Source organism: Scyliorhinus torazame, chromosome 22 (assembly GCF_047496885.1).
Source record: "Scyliorhinus torazame isolate Kashiwa2021f chromosome 22, sScyTor2.1, whole genome shotgun sequence".
Taxonomy (NCBI): Eukaryota; Metazoa; Chordata; class Chondrichthyes; order Carcharhiniformes; family Scyliorhinidae; genus Scyliorhinus; species Scyliorhinus torazame.
Genome location: NC_092728.1, coordinates 14,422,177 through 14,443,215, shown reverse-complemented (window position 1 = coordinate 14,443,215; position 21,039 = coordinate 14,422,177). Strand labels below are relative to the sequence as shown.

At 50.2% G+C, this 21,039-nt stretch overlaps 1 protein-coding gene across 1 annotated transcript in view; it reads right to left on the bottom strand.

Moving 5' to 3' along the window:
• LOC140399437 (synapsin-2-like) overlaps window positions 1–21,039 on the bottom strand; it is a 74,789-nt gene that overhangs the window by 1,753 nt on the left and 51,997 nt on the right. Inside the window, exons 2-5 of the mRNA XM_072489014.1 lie at window positions 13,709–13,766; window positions 8,700–8,791; window positions 2,460–2,616; window positions 1,722–1,811 (exon numbers count right to left, since the gene is read on the bottom strand). Of these exons, the coding sequence (XP_072345115.1) occupies window positions 1,722–1,811; window positions 2,460–2,616; window positions 8,700–8,791; window positions 13,709–13,766 (397 nt within the window). The remainder of the gene's footprint in view (window positions 1–1,721; window positions 1,812–2,459; window positions 2,617–8,699; window positions 8,792–13,708; window positions 13,767–21,039) is intronic.

Sequence of the window (21,039 nt, the reverse complement as noted above, 5' to 3'; positions counted from 1 at the left end):
TCTCTCAGTTCCCTCTCTCTCAGGGAGATATCTGTACACTGACAGGTGTCTCTCAGTTCCCTCTCTCTCAGGGAGATATCTGTACACTGACAGGTGTCTCTCAGTTCCCTCTCTCTCAGGGAGATATCTGTACACTGACAGGTGTCTCTCAGTTCCCTCTCTCTCAGGGAGATATCTGTACACTGACTGGTGTCTCTCAGTTCCCTCTCTCTCAGGGAGATATCTGTACACTGACAGGTGTCTCTCAGTCCCCACTCTCTCAGGGAGATATCTGTACACTGACTGGTGTCTCTCAGTCCTCTCTCTCTCTCTCAGGGAGATATCTGTACACTAACTGGTGTCTCTCAGTCCCCCCTCTCTCTCAGGGAGATATCTGTACACTGACTGGTGTCTCTTAGTCCTCTCAGGGAGATATCTGTACACTGACTGGTGTCTCAGTTCCCTCTCAGGGAGATATCTGTACACTGACAGGTGTCTCTCAGTCCCCACTCTCTCAGGGAGATATCTGTACACTGACTGGTGTCTCTCAGTCCCCTCTCTCTCAGGGAGATATCTGTACACTGACAGGTGTCTCTCAGTTCCCTCTCTCTCAGGGAGATATCTGTACACTGACTGGTGTCTCTCAGTTCCCTCTCTTTCAGGGAGATATTTGTACACTGACAGGTGTCTCTCAGTCCCCTCAGGGAGATATCTGTACACTGACTGGTGTCTCAGTTCCCTCTCAGGGAGATATCTGTACACTGACTAGTGTCTCTCAGTCCCCTCTCTCTCAGGGAGATATCTGTACACTGACTGGTGTCTCTCAGTCCCCTCTCCCTCTCAGGGAGATATCTGTACACTGACTGGTGTCTCTCAGTCCCCTCTCTCTCAGGGAGATATCTGTACACTGACTGGTGTCTCTCAGTCCCCTCTCTCTCAGGGAGATATCTGTACACTGACTGGTGTCTCTCAGTCCCCTCTCTCTCGGAGATATCTGTACACTGACTAGTGTCTCTCAGTCCCCTCTCCCTCTCAGGGAGATATCTGTACACTGACTAGTGTCTCTCAGTCCTCTCTCTCTCAGGGTGATATATGTACACTGACTGGTGTCTCTCAGTCCTCTCTCTCTCAGGGTGATATATGTACACTGACTGGTGTCTCTCAGTCCCCTCTCTCTCTCTCAGGGTGATATATGTACACTGACTGGTGTCTCTCAGTCCCCTCTCAGGGAGATATCTGTACACTGACAGGTGTCTCTCAGTCCCCTCTCGGGGAGATATCTGTACACTGACTGGTGTCTCTTAGTCCCCTCTCTCTCTCAGGGAGATATCTGTACACTGACTGGTGTCTCTCAGTCCCCTCTCTCCCAGGGAGATATCTGTACACTGACTGGTGCCTCTCAGTCCTCTCTCTCTCAGGGAGATATCTGTACACTGACTGGTGTCTCTCAGTCCCCTCTCTCTCTCTCAGGGAGATATCTGTACACTGACTGGTGTCTCTCAGTCCCCTCTCTCTCTCAGGGAGATAGCTGTACACTGATTGGTGTCTCTCAGTCCCCTCTCAGGGAGATATCTGTACACTGACAGGTGTCTCTCAGTCCCCTCAGGGAGTTATCTGTTGTGCGAGAGTGTGCGTGAGAGTGCATGCGTTAGAGAGTGTGTGCATGTGTCTGTGAGTGTGTGTGTGTGTGAGAGAGAGAATGTGAGTGTGTTGGTGTCTCTGTGCCATTTAATCCTACTTACCATCTCCTTGTGGTTAGGGTAGAAAACCTGCTCGATGAGGGGGAACTCCTCGGGCCCCAGCTTCTTGTAGATCTTGGCCAGTTGTCCAAACTACAGTGGGGGGGCCGGGGTCGGGATGGGGGCGAAAGAAGTATTATCAAAAATAAATTCTCAAAGGAACCCCTGCGACCAGTCCCACCCTCCAACACGACTGTCCAGGCTCAACCTCCAATAATATGTGTCCCGGATCCATGCAGGCGACAGCCTGCTGATTGGCCATGGGGGGCATCAAGCAGGCAGCATTTTCCAGTGTTGGGGTATGAGGTCGGCAGTTGTCCAGGGTAATGATGGCGATGGGTGAATCCAGGTACATCCCCCCAATCCACGCCATCCATAGGCGCCATAACACCAGAAGACATAGGCCGTTCGAGCCTGTTCCGCCATTCATACCGTCACCGACGTCTCGCTCCCTCAACCCCCTGACGCACCTCCCCCACTAGCCCAGGGACTCAGTACCCCCTACCCGCTTTGCCAATCTCGATTCGAAAAACACCCAGTTGGCTGCGGCCCAGACAGGGTCGGATAATACATCACAGAGAAGTGAGGCTTTTCTGGCACCGCTAGGCCTCAAAGGTCACCAACGCCCCTCCCTGAAACCCCCAAGACCCGTTCCAGACTTGATGAAACTCTATGGAGTTCCTGCAATTGTCTCTCCCGCCCGCTCCACCCAGACCCCAAAACACGGCCTCAAGTACTCACCACCCACGGTTTGTCGCAAAAGTTGTACACAGAGTGCATGGAGTTGACACTGGCCACCCCGCCATACTGGAGGCCAATAACGATGTTCCGGAAGTCTCCGCCCTTAGCCATGCTGAAGGCATGCTGCCGTACCAGGACAAAGTCCGGGCTGAAGGACCTGAGGTCAATAGAAACAGACACCACGAAGTTAGCCAGCTGGGGGTGGGGGTGGTGGTTGAGCTCTGATCTTTTGACCCGTGTCTCAGCCCCTCTCGAGCCTGTTACACAGGAACAGGAGGAGGCCCATTCAGCCCTTCTCGAGACTGTTACACAGGAACAGGAGGAGGCCCATTCAGCCCCTCTCGAGCCTGTTACACAGGAACAGGAGGAGGCCCATTCAGCCCCTCTTGAGCCTGTTACACAGGAACAGGAGGAGGCCCATTCAGCCCCTCTCGAGCCTGTTACACAGGAACAGGAGAAGGCCCATTCAGCCTCTCTCGAGACTGTTACACAGGAACAGGAGGAGGCCCATTCAGCCCCTCTCGAGCCTGTTACACAGGAACAGGAGGAGGCCCATTCAGCCCCTCTCGAGCCTGTTACACAGGAACAGGAGTAGGCTCATTCAGCCCCTCTCGAGCCTGTTACACAGGAACAGGAGGAGGCCCATTCAGCCCCTCTCGTGCCTGTTACACAGGAACAGGAGGAGGCCCATTCAGCCCCTCTCCAGCCTGTTACACAGGAACAGGAGGAGCCCCATTCAGCCCCTATCGAGCCTGTTACACAGGAACAGGAGGAGGCCCATTCAGCCCCTCTCCAGCCTGTTACACAGGAACAGGAGGAGGTCCATTGAGCCCTCGCGAGGCTGTGAAAGAGAAACAGGAGAAAAGGTCTTACTTTTAGAGATAGTAGATCCTGCAATTCCCAACCTAAATCTAAAACAACTATCCCGAAAACCCCGATTAGATACCAGTCTGTAACTCACTCCCAGGTATCTTTTATTCTATATATAAACCACCCTGAACCCCTCGATTAGATTCCAGTCTGCAACTCACTCCCGGGTATCTGTTATTCTATATATAAACCACCCCGAACCCCTCGATTAGATTCCAGTCTGTAACTCACTCCCGGGTATCTGTTATTCTATATATAAACCACCCCGAACCCCTCGATTAGATTCCAGTCTGTAACTCACTCCCGGGTATCTGTTCTTCTATATATAAACCACCCGAACCCCTCGATTAGATTCCAGTCTGTAACTCACTCCCGGGTATCTGTTATTCTATATATAAACCACCCCGAACCCCTCGAATAGATTCCAGTCTGTAACTCACTCCCGGTATCTGTTATTCTATATATAAACCACCCGAACCCCTCGATTAGATTCCAGTCTGTAACTCACTCCCGGGTATCTGTTATTCTATATATAAACCACCCCGAACCCCTCGAATAGATTCCAGTCTGTAACTCACTCCCGGTATCTGTTATTCTATATATAAACCACCCGAACCCCTCGATTAGATTCCAGTCTGTAACTCACTCCCGGGTATCTGTTATTCTATATATAAACCACCCCGAACCCCTCGATTAGATTCCAGTCTGTAACTCACTCCCGGTACCTGTTATTCTATATATAAACCACCCCGAACCCCTCGATTAGATTCCAGTCTGTAACTCACTCCCGGGTATCTGTTATTCCATATAGAAACCACACTGAACCCCTCGATTAGATTCCAGTCTGTAACTCACTCCCGGGTATCTGTTATTCAATATATAAACCACCCTGAACCCCTCGATTAGATTCCAGTCTGTAACTCACTCCCGGGTACCTGTTATTCCATATATAAACCACCCTGAACCCCTCGATTAGATTCCAGTCTGTAACTCACTCCCGGGTATCTGTTATTCTATATATAAACCATCCCGAACCCCTCGATTATATTCCAGTCTGTTACTCACTCCCGGGTATCTGTTATTCTATATGTAACCCACCCCGAACCCCTCGATTAGATTCCAGTCTGTTACTCACTCCCGGTTTTCTGGTCTTCTATATATAAACAACCCCAAACTCCTCGATTAGATTCCAGTCTGTAACTCACTCCCGGGTATCTGTTATTCTATGTATAAACCACCCTGAACCCCTCGATTAGATTCCAGTCTGTAACTCACTCCCGGGTATCTGTTATTCTGTACATAAACCACCCCGAACTCCTCGATTAGATTCCAGTCTATAACTCACTCCCGGGTATCTGTTATTCTATATATAAACCACCCCGAACCCCTCGATTAGATTCCAGTCTGTAACTCACTCCCGGGTATCTGTTATTCTATATATAAACCACTCCAAACCCCTCGATTAGATTCCAGTCAGTAACTCACTCCCGAGTATCGGTTATTCTATATATAAACCACCCCGAACCCCTCGATTAGATTCCAGTCTGTAACTCACTCCCTGATATCTGTTATTCTATATATAAACCCCCGAACCCCTCGATTAGATTCCAGACTGTAACTCACTCCCGGGTATCTGGTATTCTATATATAAACCACCCCGAGCCCCTCGATTAGATTCCAGTCTGTAACACACTCCCGGGTGTCTGTTATTCTATATGTAAACCACCCCGAACTCCTCAATTAGATTCCAGTCTGTAACTCACTCCCGGGTATCTGTTATTCTTTATATAAACCACCCTGACCCTCTCGATTAGTTCCAGTCTGTAACTCACTCCCGGGTATCTGTTATTCTATATGTAACCCACCCCGAACCGCTCGATTAGATTCCAGTCTGTTACTCACTCCCGGGTATCTGTTATTCTATATATAAACCACCCCGATCTCCTCGATTAGATTCCAGTCTGTAACTCACTCCCGGGTATCTGTTATTCTATATGTAACCCATCCCGAACCCCTCGATTATATTCCAGTCTGTTACTCACTCCCGGGTATCTGTTATTCTATATATAAACCACCCCGAACTCCTCGATTAGATTCCAGTCTGTAACTCACTCCCGGGTATCTGATATGCTATATATAAACCACCCCGAACCCCTCGATTAGATTCCAGTCTGTAACTCACTCCCGGGAATCTGTTATTCTATATATAATCCTCCCGAACCGCTCGATTAGATTCCAGTCTGTAACTCACTCCTGGGTATCTGTTATTCTATATATAAACCACCCCGAACCCCTCGATTAGATTCCAGTCTGTAACTCACTCCCGGGTATCTGTTATTCTTTATATAAACCACCCTGACCCTCTCGATTAGTTCCAGTCTGTAACTCACTCCCGGGTATCTGTTATTCTATGTGTAACCCACCCCGAACCCCTCGATTAGATTCCAGTCTGTTACACACTCCCGGGTATCTGTTATTCTATATATAAACCACCCCGATCTCCTCGATTAGATTCCAGTCTGTAACTCACTCCCGGGTATCTGTTATTCTATATGTAACCCATCCCGAACCCCTCGATTATATTCCAGTCTGTTACTCACTCCCGGGTATCTGTTATTCTATATATAAACCACCCCGAACTCCTCGATTAGATTCCAGTCTGTAACTCACTCCCGGGTATCTGATATTCTATATATAAACCACCCCGAACCCCTCGATTAGATTCCAGTCTGTAACTCACTCCGGGGAATCTGTTATTCTATATATAATCCTCCCGAACCGCTCGATTAGATTCCAGTCTGTAACTCACTCCTGGGTATCTGTTATTCTATATATAAACCACCCTGAACCCCTCGATTAGATTCCAGTCTGTAACTTACTCCCGGGTATCTGTTATTCTATATATAAACCCCCCCAAACTCCTCGATTAGATTCCAGTCTGTAACTCACTCCCGGGTATCTGTTATTCTATATATAAACCCCCCCGAACCCCTCGATTAGATTCCAGTCTGTAACTCACTCCCGGGTATCTGTTATTCTATATATAAACCCCCCCAAACCCCTTGATTAGATTCCAGTCTGTAACTCACTCCCGGGTATCTGTTATTTTATATATAAACCACCCCGAACCCCTCGATTAGACTCCAGTCTGTAACTCACTCCCGGGTATCTGTTATTCTATATATAAACCACCCTGAACCCCTCGATTAGATTCCAGTCTGTAACTCACTCCCGGGTATCTGTTATTCTATATATAAACCACCCTGAACCCCTCGATTAGATTCCAGTCTGTAACTCACTCCCGGGTATCTGTTATTCTATATATAAACCCCCCCAAACCCATCGATTAGATTCCAGTCTATAACTCACTCCCGGGTATCTGTTATTCTATATATAAACCATCCCGAACCCCTCGATTAGATTCCAGTCTGTAACTCACTCCCGGGTATCTGTTATTCTATATATAAACCACCCAGAACCCCTCGATTAGATTCCAGTCTGTAACTCACTCCCGAGTGTCTGATATTCTATATATAAACCACCCGGAACCCCTCGATTAGATTCCAGTCTGTAACTCACTCCCGGGTATCTGTTATTCTATATATAAACCACCCCGAACCCCTCGATTAGATTCCAGTCTGTAACTCACTCCCGGGTATCTGTTATTCTATATATAAACCACCCCGAACCCCTCGATTAGATTCCAGTCTGTAACTCACTCCCGGGTATCTGTTATTCTATATATAAACCCCCCCCGAACCCCTCGATTAGATTCCAGTCTGTAACTCACTCCCGGGTATCTGTTATTCTCTTTATAAACCCCCCCAAACCCCTCGATTAGATTCCAGTCTGTAACTCACTCTCGGGTATCTGTTATTCTATCTATAAACCACCCCGAACCCCTCGATTAGATTCCAGTCTGTAACTCACTCCCGGTTATTAGTTATTCTATATATAAATCACCCCGAACCCCTCGATTAGATTCCAGTCTGTAACTCACTCCCGGGTATCTGTTATTCTATATATAAACCACCCCGAACCCCTCGATTAGATTCCAGTCTGTAACTCACTCCCGGGTATCTGTTATTCTATATATAAACCACCCCGAACCCCTCGATTAGATTCCAGTCTGTAACTCACTCTCGGGTATCTGTTATTCTATCTATAAACCACCCCGAACCCCTCGATTAGATTCCAGTCTGTAACTCACTCCCGGTTATTAGTTATTCTATATATAAATCACCCCGAACCCCTCGATTAGATTCCAGTCTGTAACTCACTCCCGGGTATCTGTCATTCTATATATAAACCACCCCGAACCCCTCGATTAGATTCCAGTCTGTAACTCACTCCCGAGTGTCTGTTATTCTATATATAAACCACCCCGAACCCCTCGATTAGATTCCAGTCTGTAACTCACTCCCGCGTATCTGTTATTCTATATATAAACCACCACGAACCCCTCGATTAGATTCCAGTCTGTAACTCACTCCCGGGTATCTGTTATTCTATATATAAACCACCCCGAGCCCCTCGATTAGATTCCAGTCTGTAACTCACTCCCGGGTATCTGTTATTCTATATATAAACCACCCCGAACCCCTCGATTAGATTCCAGTCTGTAACTCACTCCCGGGTATCTGTTATTCTATATATAAACCACCCCGAGCCCCTCGATTAGATTCCAGTCTGTAACTCACTCCCGAGTGTCTGTTATTCTATATATAAACCACCCCGAACCCCTCGATTAGATTCCAGTCTGTAACTCACTCCCGAGTGTCTGTTATTCTATATATAAACCACCCCGAACCCCTCGATTAGATTCCAGTCTGTAACTCACTCCCGGGTATCTGTTATTCTATATATAAACCACCCCGAACCCCTCGATTATATTCCAGTCTGTAACTCACTCCCGAGTGTCTGATATTCTATATATAAACCATCCCGAACCCCTCGATTCGATTCCAGTCTGTAACTCACTCCCGAGTGTCTGTTATTCTATATATAAACCACCCCGAACCCCTCGATTAGATTCCAGTCTGTAACTCACTCCCGAGTGTCTGTTATTCTATATATAAACCACCCCGAACCCCTCGATTAGATTCCAGTCTGTAACTCACTCCCGGGTATCTGTTATTCTATATATAAACCACCCCGAACCCCTCGATTATATTCCAGTCTGTAACTCACTCCCGAGTGTCTGATATTCTATATATAAACCATCCCGAACCCCTCGATTCGATTCCAGTCTGTAACTCACTCCCGAGTGTCTGATATTCTATATATAAACCACCCCGAACCCCTGGATTCAATCCCGGGGTGGTCACGCTCACTCAGATTGTTGAAGTTGTGAAGGTCTGGCTCTCTCACCTTGCCACTTTAACCCCGTTCCTGTACACCTCCATGTCCACAGTGAACGTACCCGTGGCCTGAGAGATGACATTGAGCTCTGCGAACTCGGCCTGTTGGAATGAGTGAGAGAGAAAGAATGAAAAAGAAATAGGGCAGGGGGAGAGGGAGAGGGAACGAAAGGGTCAGATGAAGAGAGGGGGAATGTGAGATGGAAAGAGAGAGCGGGAAAGAAAGAGGGGAAGAGGGAGGAGAATCATCGAGAGGTGAAGAGAGAAAGAGAAGTCATGGAAGAGTGAGATAATGAAAGAGAGTGGGACAGCGAGAAAAAGAGAATGGGGGAGAGGAGGAAAAAGAGAGAGCGGGAACAGAACGAGGGCGAGAGAGAGAGGGAGAAAGAGTGAGGGGGGAAAGCGAGAGAGGGGGGGATTGAGAGAGAGAAAACAGTGGGAGAGAGGGAGACAGAATGAGGGGGGAATGTGGGGGAGAGCAAGTCAGCGGGAGTTGAAATGAAAGGGGGAGACAGGAAAAGAGAGAGAGTGTGAAAGAAAGGTGGAATCAAGGGAAGGTGTCGAAGAGTGAGCGGAGGGAGAGAGAGAGGAGGGGAGTGCGTCAGAGGGACGAGGGAACACAGCGAGGGAAGCGTGTCACAGGGAGGGAGTTAGAGAGAGAGAGAGAGAGGAGTGGAGATGTGGAAGACAGAAAACAAAAAAACAGGTTCAGGAGGAAACTGATTAGAATGTTTCACCGCAATTGGTACAGATATCGCAGCGAAAGTGAAAATAAAAAATTAGTCACAGGGTCACCCAGAATCGGACACAGATGCAGCAGATCACAGTGGGCCACATGGGGACAGTGTAGAGGGAGCTTTACTCTGTATCTAACCCCGTGCTGTACCTGTCCTGGGAGTGTTTGATGGGGACAGTGTAGAGGGAACTTTACTCTGTATCTAACCCCGAGCTGTACCTGTCCTGGGAGTGTTTGATGGGGACAGTGTAGAGGGAGCTTTACTCTGTATCTAACCCCGTGCTGTACCTGTGCTGGGAGAGTTTGATGGGGACAGTGTAGAGGGAGCTTTACTCTGTATCTAACCCCGTGCTGTACCTGTCCTGGGAGTGTTTGATGGGGACAGTGTAGAGGGAGCTTTACTCTGTATCTAACCCCGTGCTGTACCTGTCCTGGGAGTGTTTGATGGGGACAGTGTAGAGGGAACTTTACTCTGTATCTAACCCCGAGCTGTACCTGTCCTGGGAGTGTTTGATGGGGACAGTGTAGAGGGAGCTTTACTCTGTATCTAACCCCGTGCTGTACCTGTCCTGGGAGTGTTTGATGGGGACAGTGTAGAGGGAGCTTTACTCTGTATCTAACCTTGTGCTGTACCTGTCCTGGGAGTGTTTGACGGGGACAGTGTAGAGGGAGCTTTACTCTGTATCTAACCACGTGCTGTACCTGTCCTGGGAGTGTTTGATGGGGACAGTGTAGAGGGAGCTTTACTCTGTATCTAACCTTGTGCTGTACCTGTCCTGGGAGTGTTTGATGGGGACAGTGTAGAGGGAGCTTTACTCTGTATCTAACCCCGTGCTGTACCTGTCCTGGGAGTGTTTGATGGGGACAGTGTAGAGGGAGCTTTACTCTGTATCTAACCTTGTGCTGTACCTGTCCTGGGAGTGTTTGACGGGGACAGTGTAGAGGGAGCTTTACTCTGTATCTAACCACGTGCTGTACCTGTCCTGGGAGTGTTTGATGGGGACAGTGTAGAGGGAGCTTTACTCTGTATCTAACCCCGTGCTGTACCTGTCCTGGGTGTGTTTGATGGGGACAGTGTAGAGGGAGCTTTACTCTGTATCTAACCACGTGCTGTACCTGTCCTGGGAGTGTTTGATGGGGACAGTGTAGAGGGAGCTTTACTCTGTATCTAACCTTGTGCTGTACCTGTCCTGGGAGTGTTTGATGGGGACAGTGTAGAGGGAGCTTTACTCTGTATCTAACCCCGTGCTGTCCCTATCCTGGGAGTGTTTGATGGGGACAGTGTAGAGGGAGCTTTACTCTGTATCTATCCCCGTGCTGTACCTGTCCTGGGAGTGTTTGATGTGGACAGTGTAGAGGGAGCTTTACTCTGTATCTAACCCCGTGCTGTCCCTGTCCTGGGAGTGTTTGATGGGGACAGTGTAGAGGGAGCTTTACTCTGTATCTAACCCCGTGCTGTACCTGTCCTGGGAGTGTTTGATGGGAACAGTGTAGAGGGAGCTTTACTCTGTATCTTACCCCGTGCTGTACCTGTCCTGGGAGCGTTTGTGGGGACAGTGTAGAGGGAGCTTTACTCTGTATCTAACCCCGTGCTGTACCTGTCCTGGGAGTGTTTGTTGGGGACAGTGTAGAGGGAGCTTTACTCTGTATCTAACCCCGTGCTGTACCTGTCCTGGGAGTGTTTGTTGGGGACAGTGTCGAGGGAGCTTTACTCTGTATCTAACCCCGTGCTGTACCTGTCCTGGGAGTGTTTGATGGGGACAGTGTAGAGGGAGCTTTACTCTGTATCTAACCCTGTGCTGTCTCTTATTTTTAAACCAATAACACTTGAAATGGTAACCAGTCGAATGGACCAAGTTTGCAATGTGAATTACAGCAAAATGATGAGGTGTTAATCAGATGGGTGCAAATCGTCATGTCCTATTTCTTGTGAAGGAGATATATGTTTATGTCGAGGACACTCCTGTACACATGGGGCTGTCGATTACGAAAAGTGATAAATTCTATTCACGTGAAGCAGCTGTGGAAAATCTTCATGCTGTCGTACAATTTAGTCACATTGAATCGAGGCAGCTGACAGCATGAGAACTGGGAATCAACTGTTCCCCTTCAGTCAGTGAGAATAATTTGGGTCCAGTGTCGAACACGGACTCACCCACAATCGAGACCCGGGTCTACCAACTCCCAGGTGCCAGTGCAAAGGGAGCGCTGCACTGTTTGCTGGTTTAGCATTGGGCTAAACAGCTGGCTTTTACAGCAGACTAAGGCAGGCCAGCAGCACGGTTCAATTCCCATACCCGCCTCCCCGAACAGGTGCCGGAATGTGGCCACTAGGGGCTTTTCACAGTAACTTTATTTGAAGCCTACTTGTGACAATAAGCGATTTTCATTTCATTATTTTTTTCATTTCGGAGGGTCAGTGCTGAGGGAGCGCCACACTGTCAGAGGGTCAGTGCTGAGGGAGCGCCGCACTGTCGGAGGGTCAGTGCTGAGGGAGCGCCGCACTGTCAGAGGGTCAGTGCTGAGGGAGCGCCGCACTGTCAGAGGGTCAGTGCTGAGGGAGCGCCGCACTGTTGGAGGGTCAGTGCTGAGGGAGCGCTGCACTGTCAGAGGGTCAGTGCTGAGGGAGCGCCGCACTGTCAGAGGGTTAGTGCTGAGGGAGCGCCGCACTGTCGGAGGGTCAGTGCTGAGGGAGCGCAACACTGTCGGAGGGTCAGTGCTGAGGGAGCGCCGCACTGTCGGAGGGTCGGTGCTGAGGGAGCGCTGCACTGTCAGAGGGTCAGTGCTGAGGGAGCGCCGCACTGTCGGAGGGTCAGTGCTGAGGGAGCGCCACACTGTCGGAGGGTCACTGCTGAGGGAGCGCCGCACTGTCGGAGGGTCAGTGCTGAGGGAGCGCGGAACTGTCGGAGGGTCAGTGCTGAGGGAGCGCCGCACTGTCAGAGGATCAGTGCTGAGGGAGCGCCGTGCTGTCAGAGGGTCGGTGCTGAGGGAGCGCCGCACTGACGGAGGGTCATTGCTGGGGGAGCGCGCCCTGACGGGGTAAGATACAGAGTAAAGCTCCCTCTACACTGTCCCCATCAAACACTCCCAGGACAGGTACAGCACGGGGTTAGATACAGAGTAAAGCTCCCTCTACACTATCCCCATCAATCACTCCCAGGACAGGTACAGCACGGAGTTAGATACAGAGTAAAGCTCCCTCTACACTGTCCACATCAAACACTCCCGGGACAGGTACAGCACGGGGTTAGATACAGTGTAAAGCTCCCTCTACACTGTCCCCATCAAACACCCCAGGACAGATACAGCACGGGGTTAGATACAGAGTAAAGCTCCCTCTACACTGTCCCCATCAAACACTCCCAGGGCAGGTACAGCACGGGTTAGATACAGAGTAAATCTCCCTCTACACTGTCCCCATCAAACGCTCCCAGGACAGGTACAGCATGGGGTTAGGTGCAGAATAAAGCTCCCTCTACACTGTCCACATCAAACACTCCCAGGACAGGTACAGCACGGTGTTAGATACAGAGTAAAGCTCCCTCTACATTGTCCCCATCAAACACTCCCAGGACAGGTACAGCACGGAGTGAGATACAGATTAAAGCTCCCTCTACACTGTCCCCATCAAACACTCCCAGGACAGGTACAGCACGGGATTAGATGCAGAGTAAAGCTTCCTCTACACTGTCCACATCAAACACTCCCAGGACAGGTACCACACGGTGTTGGATACAGAGTAAAGCTCCCTCTACACTGTCCCCATCAAACACCCCAGGACAGGTACAGCACGGGGTTAGATACAGAGTAATGCTCCCTCTACACTGTCCCCATCAAACACTCCCAGGGCAGGTACAGCACGGGTTAGATACAGAGTAAAGCTCCCTCTACACTGTCCCCATCAAACACTCCCAGGACAGGTACAGCACGGGGTTAGATACAGAGTAAAGCTCCCTCTATTCTCCCCATCAAACTCTCCCAGGACAGGTACAGCACGGGGTTAGATACAGAGTAAAGCTCCCTCTACACTGTCCCCATATAACACTCCCAGGACAGGTACAGCACGGGGTTAGATACAGAGTAAAGCTCCCTCTACACTGCCCCCATCAAACACTCCCAGGACAGGTACAGCACAGGGTTAGATACAGAGTAAAGCTCCCTCTACACTGCCCCCATCAAACCCTCCCAGGACGGGTACAGCACGGGATTAAGCAGAGGGCAGTCAGTGGAGGGAAGGACAACATTAAATACTCACGAACTGTGTGAGGAGAACACAAGCTCACCTGTTCCACTTTGATGTCAAATTCTCCCCAAATCTTCTTCGCTTTGAAGACTTTCACCCTACGAGAGAGATAAAGACATTAATGGAATGCATAATCCTGAACCATAAGACATAGGAGCAGAATTAGGCCACTCGGCCCATCGAATCTGCTCCGCCAGTCAATCATTGCTGATATTTTTCTCATCCCCATTCTCCTGCCTTCTCCCCAGAACCCCTGATCCCCTTATTAATCAAGAACCTATCTATCTCTGTCTTAAAGACACTCAGTGATTTGGCCTCCACAGCCTTCTGCGGCAAAGAGTTCCACAGATTCACCATCCTCTGGCTGAAGAAATCCCTCCTCATCGCTGTTTTAAAGGATCGTCTCTTTATTCTGAGGTGGTGTCCTCTGCTTCTAGTTTTTCCTACAAGTGGAAACATCCTCTCCACGTCCATTCTATCCAGGCATTTTCAGAGCCCCAAAATGTATCATGGAGTTCAACCAACCTTTAATGTATTTGTTGCTTTTCCGAGCACACGGCTTGTTCCCCAGGTGTGGGATTACAATTATGGACACGTGGGTTTTTAAACACAAAACAATGTTTATTCCATGAACTCAACTTCACATCTTAAGTAAACATTGGATCTCTTAACACCCCTTACTTCTAAGATAACTCAGAAAATATTGCAATAGTAAATAATTCGTCAAAATGTTTCTTCAAACTTCCAAGAGGGGCTGGTTTAGCACAGAGCTGAATCGCTGGCTTTGAAAGCAGACCAAGGCAGGCCAGCAGCACGGTTCAATTCCCGCACCAGCCTCCCCGAACAAGCGCCGGAATGTGGCGACTAGGGGCTTTTCACAGTAACTTTATTTGAAGCCTACTTGTGACAATAAGCGATTTTCATTTTTCATTCAAGAGACTTAACACCTTTAAACAGAAACACATCAGGTTAATGGCTTTACTATTATGAGTTTAAATCACCCAAATGATCCATAGATAGTCTTTCATGGCAGAGATCACAGCAGAACTAGCTCACTGCAAAACACAGACACTCACAAGCTTTTTTCTGCCAAACTGGAGCTCTCTGGAAACACACAGACACACACAAGCTCTTTTTCAAAACTGAAACTTAAAACTGCAAAATGGCTGATCTGACCTCAGCTCCACCCACTCTCTGACATCACTGTTTCCTTTCAGGTACATTGCTTAAACATCCATGTCTTAAAGGTACTCCCACATGACAGGATGAATGACCTCCTCCTGTTCCTGTGTAACAGGCTCGAGAGGGGCTGAATGGGCTACCTCCTGTTCCTGCGTAACAGCCTCGAGAGGGGCTGAATGGGCCTCCTCCTGTTCCTGTGTAACAGGCTCGAGAGGGGCTGAATGGGCCTCCTCCTGTTCCTGTGCAACAGGCTCGAGAGGGACTGAATTGCCTCCTGCTGTTCCTGTGTAACAGGCTTGAGAGGGGCTGAATGGGCCTCCTCCTGTTCCTGTGCAACAGGCTCGAGAGGGGCTGAATGGGCCTCCTCCTGTTCCTGTGTAACAGGCTCGAGAGGGGCTGAATGGGCCTCCTCCTGCTCCTGTGTAACAGGCTCGAGAGGGGCTGAATGGGCCTCCTCCTGTTCCTGTGTAACAGGCTCGAGAGGGGCTGAATGGGCCTCCTCCTGCTCCTGTGTAACAGGCTCGAGAGGGACTGAATTGCCTCCCGCTGTTCCTAACCACACTGACTTGTGAATGTTCCTGAGTATAATTTGCGGGGTTCATTCAAATCCAGAAATATTTGATTTGCATCATTCCTTTGAATGGTTATAATTCATCGCACGCTGACAAACTCATTATTTCAAAATAGTCACCAAAGCTCCATATTCGTTACTGACATTAACGACTGTGATGTTGCCACCATCAGCAAGCAAGATGACATTTAGCATACCGTGCACAGTTCCGGTCTCTGTATCCCACTTGGAATTCTGTGCATTGTTCCGATCCCTGTATCCCACCCGGAAAACCGTGCACAGTTTCGGTCTCTGCACCCCACGTGGAATTCTGTGCGTTGTTCCGATCCCTGTATCCCACCCGGAAAACCATGCATAGTTTTGGTCTCCGTATCCCACTCGGAATTCCAGGCGCAGTTCCGGTCACACTATCCCACTCGGAATACTGTGCACAGATCCGGTCACTCTATCCCGCGTGCAATTCCATGTGCAATTTCAGTCTCCGTATCCAATTCGGAATTCCATGCGCAGTTCCAGTCACCCTAATCCACTTAGAATTCTCTGCACAATTCCGGTCTCCCTATCCCACTTGGAATACCGTGTACAGTTCCGGTCTCCCTATCCCACTCGGAATACTGTGCACAGTTCCGGTCTCCGTATCCCACTCGGGATACTGTGCACATTTCCGGTCTCCCTATCCCACTCGGAATACCGTGTACAGTTCCGGTCTCCGTATCCCACTCGGGATACTGTGCACAGTTCCAGTCTCCCTATCCCACTTGGAATACCATGTACAGTTCCGGTCTCCCTATCCCACTCGGAATACTGTGCACAGTTCCGGTCTCCGTATCCCACTCGGGATACTGTGCACAGTTCCGGTCTCCCTATCCCACTCGGAATACTGTGCACAGTTCCTGTCCCCGCATTCCACTTGGAATACTGTGCACAGTTCCGGTCTCCGTATCCCACTCGGGATACTGTGCACAGTTCCGGTCTCCCTATCCCACTCGGAATACCGTGTACAGTTCCGGTCTCCGTATCCCACTCGGGATACTGTGCACAGTTCCGGCCTCCCTATCCCACTCGGAATACCATGTACAGTTCCGGTCTCCCTATCCCACTCGGAATACTGTGCACAGTTCCGGTCTCCGTATCCCACTCGGGATACTGTGCACAGTTCCGGTCTCCCTATCCCACTCGGAATACTGTGCACAGTTCCTGTCCCCGCATTCCACTTGGAATACTGCGCACAGTTCCGGTCTCCGTATCCCACTCGGAATACTGTGCACAGTTCCGGTCTCCGTATCCCACTCGGGATACTGTGCACAGTTCCGGTCTCCCTATCCCACTCGGAATACTGTGCACAGTTCCTGTCTCCGTATCCCACTCGGAATACCGTGTACAGTTCCGGTCTCCCTATCCCACTCGGAATACTGTGCACAGTTCCTGTCTCCGTATCCCACTCGGAATACTGTGCACAGTTCCGGTCTCTGTATCCCACTCGGAATACTGTGCACAGTTCCGGTCTCCGTATCCCACTCGGAATACTGTGCACAGTTCCGGTCTCCGTATCCCACTCGGAATACTGTGCACAGTTCCGGTCTCCGTATCCCACTCGGAATACCGTGTACAGTTCCGGTCTCTGTATCCCACTCGGGATACTGTGCATAGTTCCGGTCTCCCTATCCCACTCGGAATACCGTGTACAGTTCCGGTCTCCGTATCCCACTCGGGATACTGTGCACAGTTCCGGTCTCCGTATCCCACTCGGGATACTGTGCACAGTTCCGGTCTCCGTATCCCACTCGGAATACTGTGCACAGTTCTGGTCTCCGTATCCCACTCGGAATACTGTGCACAGTTCCGGTCTCCGTATCCCACTCGGAATACTGTGCACAGTTCCCGCCTCCCTATCCCACTCGGGATACTGTGCACAGTTCCGGTCTCCGTATCCCACTCGGAATACTGTGCACAGTTCCGGTCTCCGTATCCCACTCGGGATACTGTGCACAGTTCCGGTCTCCGTATCCCACTCGGGATACTGTGCACAGTTCCGGTCTCCGTATCCCACTCGGAATACTGTGCACAGTTCCCGCCTCCCTATCCCACTCGGAATACTGTGCACAGTTCCGGTCTCCGTATCCCACTCGGGATACTGTGCACAGTTCCGGTCTCCGTATCCCACTCGGAATACTGTGCACAGTTCCCGCCTCCCTATCCCACTCGGGATACTGTGCACAGTTCCGGTCTCCGTATCCCACTCGGGATACTGTGCACAGTTCCGGTCTCCGTATCCCACTCGGAATACTGTGCACAGTTCCGGTCTCCGTATCCCACTCGGGATACTGTGCACAGTTCCGGCCTCCCTATCCCACTCGGAATACCATGTACAGTTCCGGTCTCCCTATCCCACTCGGAATACTGTGCACAGTTCCGGTCTCCCTATCCCACTCGGAATACTGTGCACAGTTCTGGTCTCCGTATCCCACTCGGAATACTGTGCACAGTTCCGGCCTCCCTATCCCACTCGGAATACCATGTACAGTTCCGGTCTCCCTATCCCACTCGGAATACTGTGCACAGTTCCGGTCTCCCTATCCCACTCGGAATACTGTGCACAGTTCTGGTCTCCGTATCCCACTCGGAATACTGTGCACAGTTCCGGCCTCCCTATCCCACTCGGAATACCATGTACAGTTCCGGTCTCCCTATCCCACTCGGAATACTGTGCACAGTTCCGGTCTCCCTATCCCACTCGGAATACTGTGCACAGTTCCGGTCTCCGTATCCCACTCGGAATACTGTGCACAGTTCCCGCCTCCCTATCCCACTCGGGATACTGTGCACAGTTCCGGTCTCCGTATCCCACTCGGAATACTGTGCACAGTTCCGGTCTCCGTATCCCACTCGGGATACTGTGCAGAGTTCCGGTCTCCGTATCCCACTCGGGATACTGTGCACAGTTCCGGCCTCCCTATCCCACTCGGAATACCATGTACAGTTCCGGTCTCCCTATCCCACTCGGAATACTGTGCACAGTTCCGGTCTCCCTATCCCACTCGGAATACTGTGCACAGTTCCTGTCCCCGCATTCCACTTGGAATACTGTGCACAGTTCCGGTCTCCGTATCCCACTTGGAATACTGTGCACAGTTCCGGTCTCCCTATCCCACTCGGAATACTGTGCACAGTTCCGGTCTCCGTATCCCACTCGGAATACTGTGCACAGTTCCGGTCTCCGTATCCCACTCGGGATACTGTGCACAGTTCCTGTCCCCGCATTCCACTTGGAATACTGTGCACAGTTCCGGTCTCCGTATCCCACTCGGGATACTGTGCACAGTTCCGGTCTCCGTATCCCACTCGGAATACTGTGCACAGTTCCGGTCTCCGTATCCCACTCGGAATACTGTGCACAGTTCCGGTCTCCGTATCCCACTCGGGATACTGTGCACAGTTCCTGTCGCCGCATTCCACTTGGAATACTGTGCACAGTTCCAGTCTCCGTATCCCACTCGGGATACTGTGCACAGTTCCTGTCCCCGCATTCCACTTGGAATACTGTGCACAGTTCCGGTCTCCCTATCCCACTCGGAATACCGTGTACAGTTCCGGTCTCTGTATCCCACTCGGGATACTGTGCACAGTTCCGGTCTCCCTATCCCACTCGGGATACTGTGCACAGTTCCGGTCTCCCTATCCCACTCGGAATACCGTGTACAGTTCCGGTCTCTGTATCCCACTCGGGATACTGTGCACAGTTCCGGTCTCCCTATCCCACTCGGAATACCGTGTACAGTTCCGGTCTCTGTATCCCACTCGGGATACTGTGCACAGTTCCGGTCTCCCTATCCCACTCGGAATACTGTGCACAGTTCCGGTCTCCGTATCCCACTCGGAATACTGTGCACAGTTCCGGTCTCCGTATCCCACTCGGAATACCATGTACAGTTCTGGTCTCCCTATCCCACTCGGAATACTGTGCACAGTTCCTGTCCCCGCATTCCACTTGGAATACTGTGCACAGTTCCGGTCTCCGTATCCCACTCGGGATACTGTGCACAGTTCCGGTCTCCCTATCCCACTCGGAATACCGTGTACAGTTCCGGTCTCCGTATCCCACTCGGGATACTGTGCACAGTTCCGGTCTCCCTATCCCACTCGGAATACCGTGCACAGTTCCGGTCTCTGTATCCCACTCGGGATACTGTGCACAGTTCCAGTCTCCCTATCCCACTCGGAATACCATGTACAGTTCTGGTCTCCCTATCCCACTCGGAATACTGTGCACAGTTCCTGTCCCCGCATTCCACTTGGAATACTGTGCACAGTTCCGGTCTCCGTATCCCACTCGGAATACTTGCACAGTTCCCGCCTCCCTATCCCACTCGGGATACTGTGCACAGTTCCGGTCTCCGTATCCCACTCGGAATACTGTGCACAGTTCCAGTCTCCCTATCCCACTCGGGATACTGTGCACAGTTCCGGTCTCCGTATCCCACTCGGAATACTGTGCACAGTTCCGGTCTCCGTATCCCACTCGGGATACTGTGCACAGTTCCGGTCTCCGTATCCCACTCGGAATACTGTGCACAGTTCCGGTCTCCGTATCCCACTCGGGATACTGTGCATAGTTTCGGGACGATAAGACTGGGGACTATAAGAATTAAGCCCAAGTTGAAATCGTTCTTCTTGACCGGGTCACTCAGCAACGCAAACCAACCCTTGACAGTGACCGGTCCAGCCGCCACTGATATCCAGTAAGTCTTACTTCAACGCTCGCTACGAGATAGGCGCTCCTAGCTACCAATCTGTACCAACTTCGAATCCCGCAGGCTCAGAACCCGAACGAAAGGCCATTTGTTTCCCTGACCTGGTGGGCCAGTTCCAAGTTAAGTATTGGCCTGTTAGCTGTAGAAGTAGCTTAGACGTAGAATTTGTACATGAGTAGCGATTACTGTGTATAATAAATGTGCTTTGATTTAAATCTTACTAAGCGATGTATTGGATTATTGATCATTACTCGGACTTGAACCACGTGGCGGTATCGTATGTGATCCTTCACGCATCGCGTTAGGATCACAAGGAGGGTATGTAGCCAGTTAAAATGGCTAACTCCTGATTTAGAATGGCTAACTCACGATTTAAAATGGCGAACGGCAAAGGCGACTCAAGAGCAAAGGTGATAAAACAGAGCAATTAAACGAAGGCAAAAGTTAGCAACAGCTCTCGTCCACACCAGAACCAAAAAGGCACTTTGAGTCAAATGTTTGCCCAAAGTTCGAAGACAAAACTACCTCGACAGCAAGGGGGGAATGACCAAGAAAGAATGCCAGCAAACGGGGGTTCGAGGGGCCGAAGGGACGGCAGACGTGGCAGAAAAAGCCCCGAGCAGCAGACGGCGGACCTACGAGGCGGGGGTGCCTCGGCCACTCAGGAGAGAAGGCGGCTGTAGTGATCTCTGTATATCAAAGTGCATGATCAATGGATGCAAAAGTAGTACAGTCAATTCAACACTAGATGTCTCACTCTCAGATGGTATAAAAGAGACTTTCCCGCTCTTTCTAAGAGTGTGTGCTTGAGGAGAGTGAGCAGACAAAACATAGAATGGCTGGAGAGAGAGAAGTTAGAAGTTATTT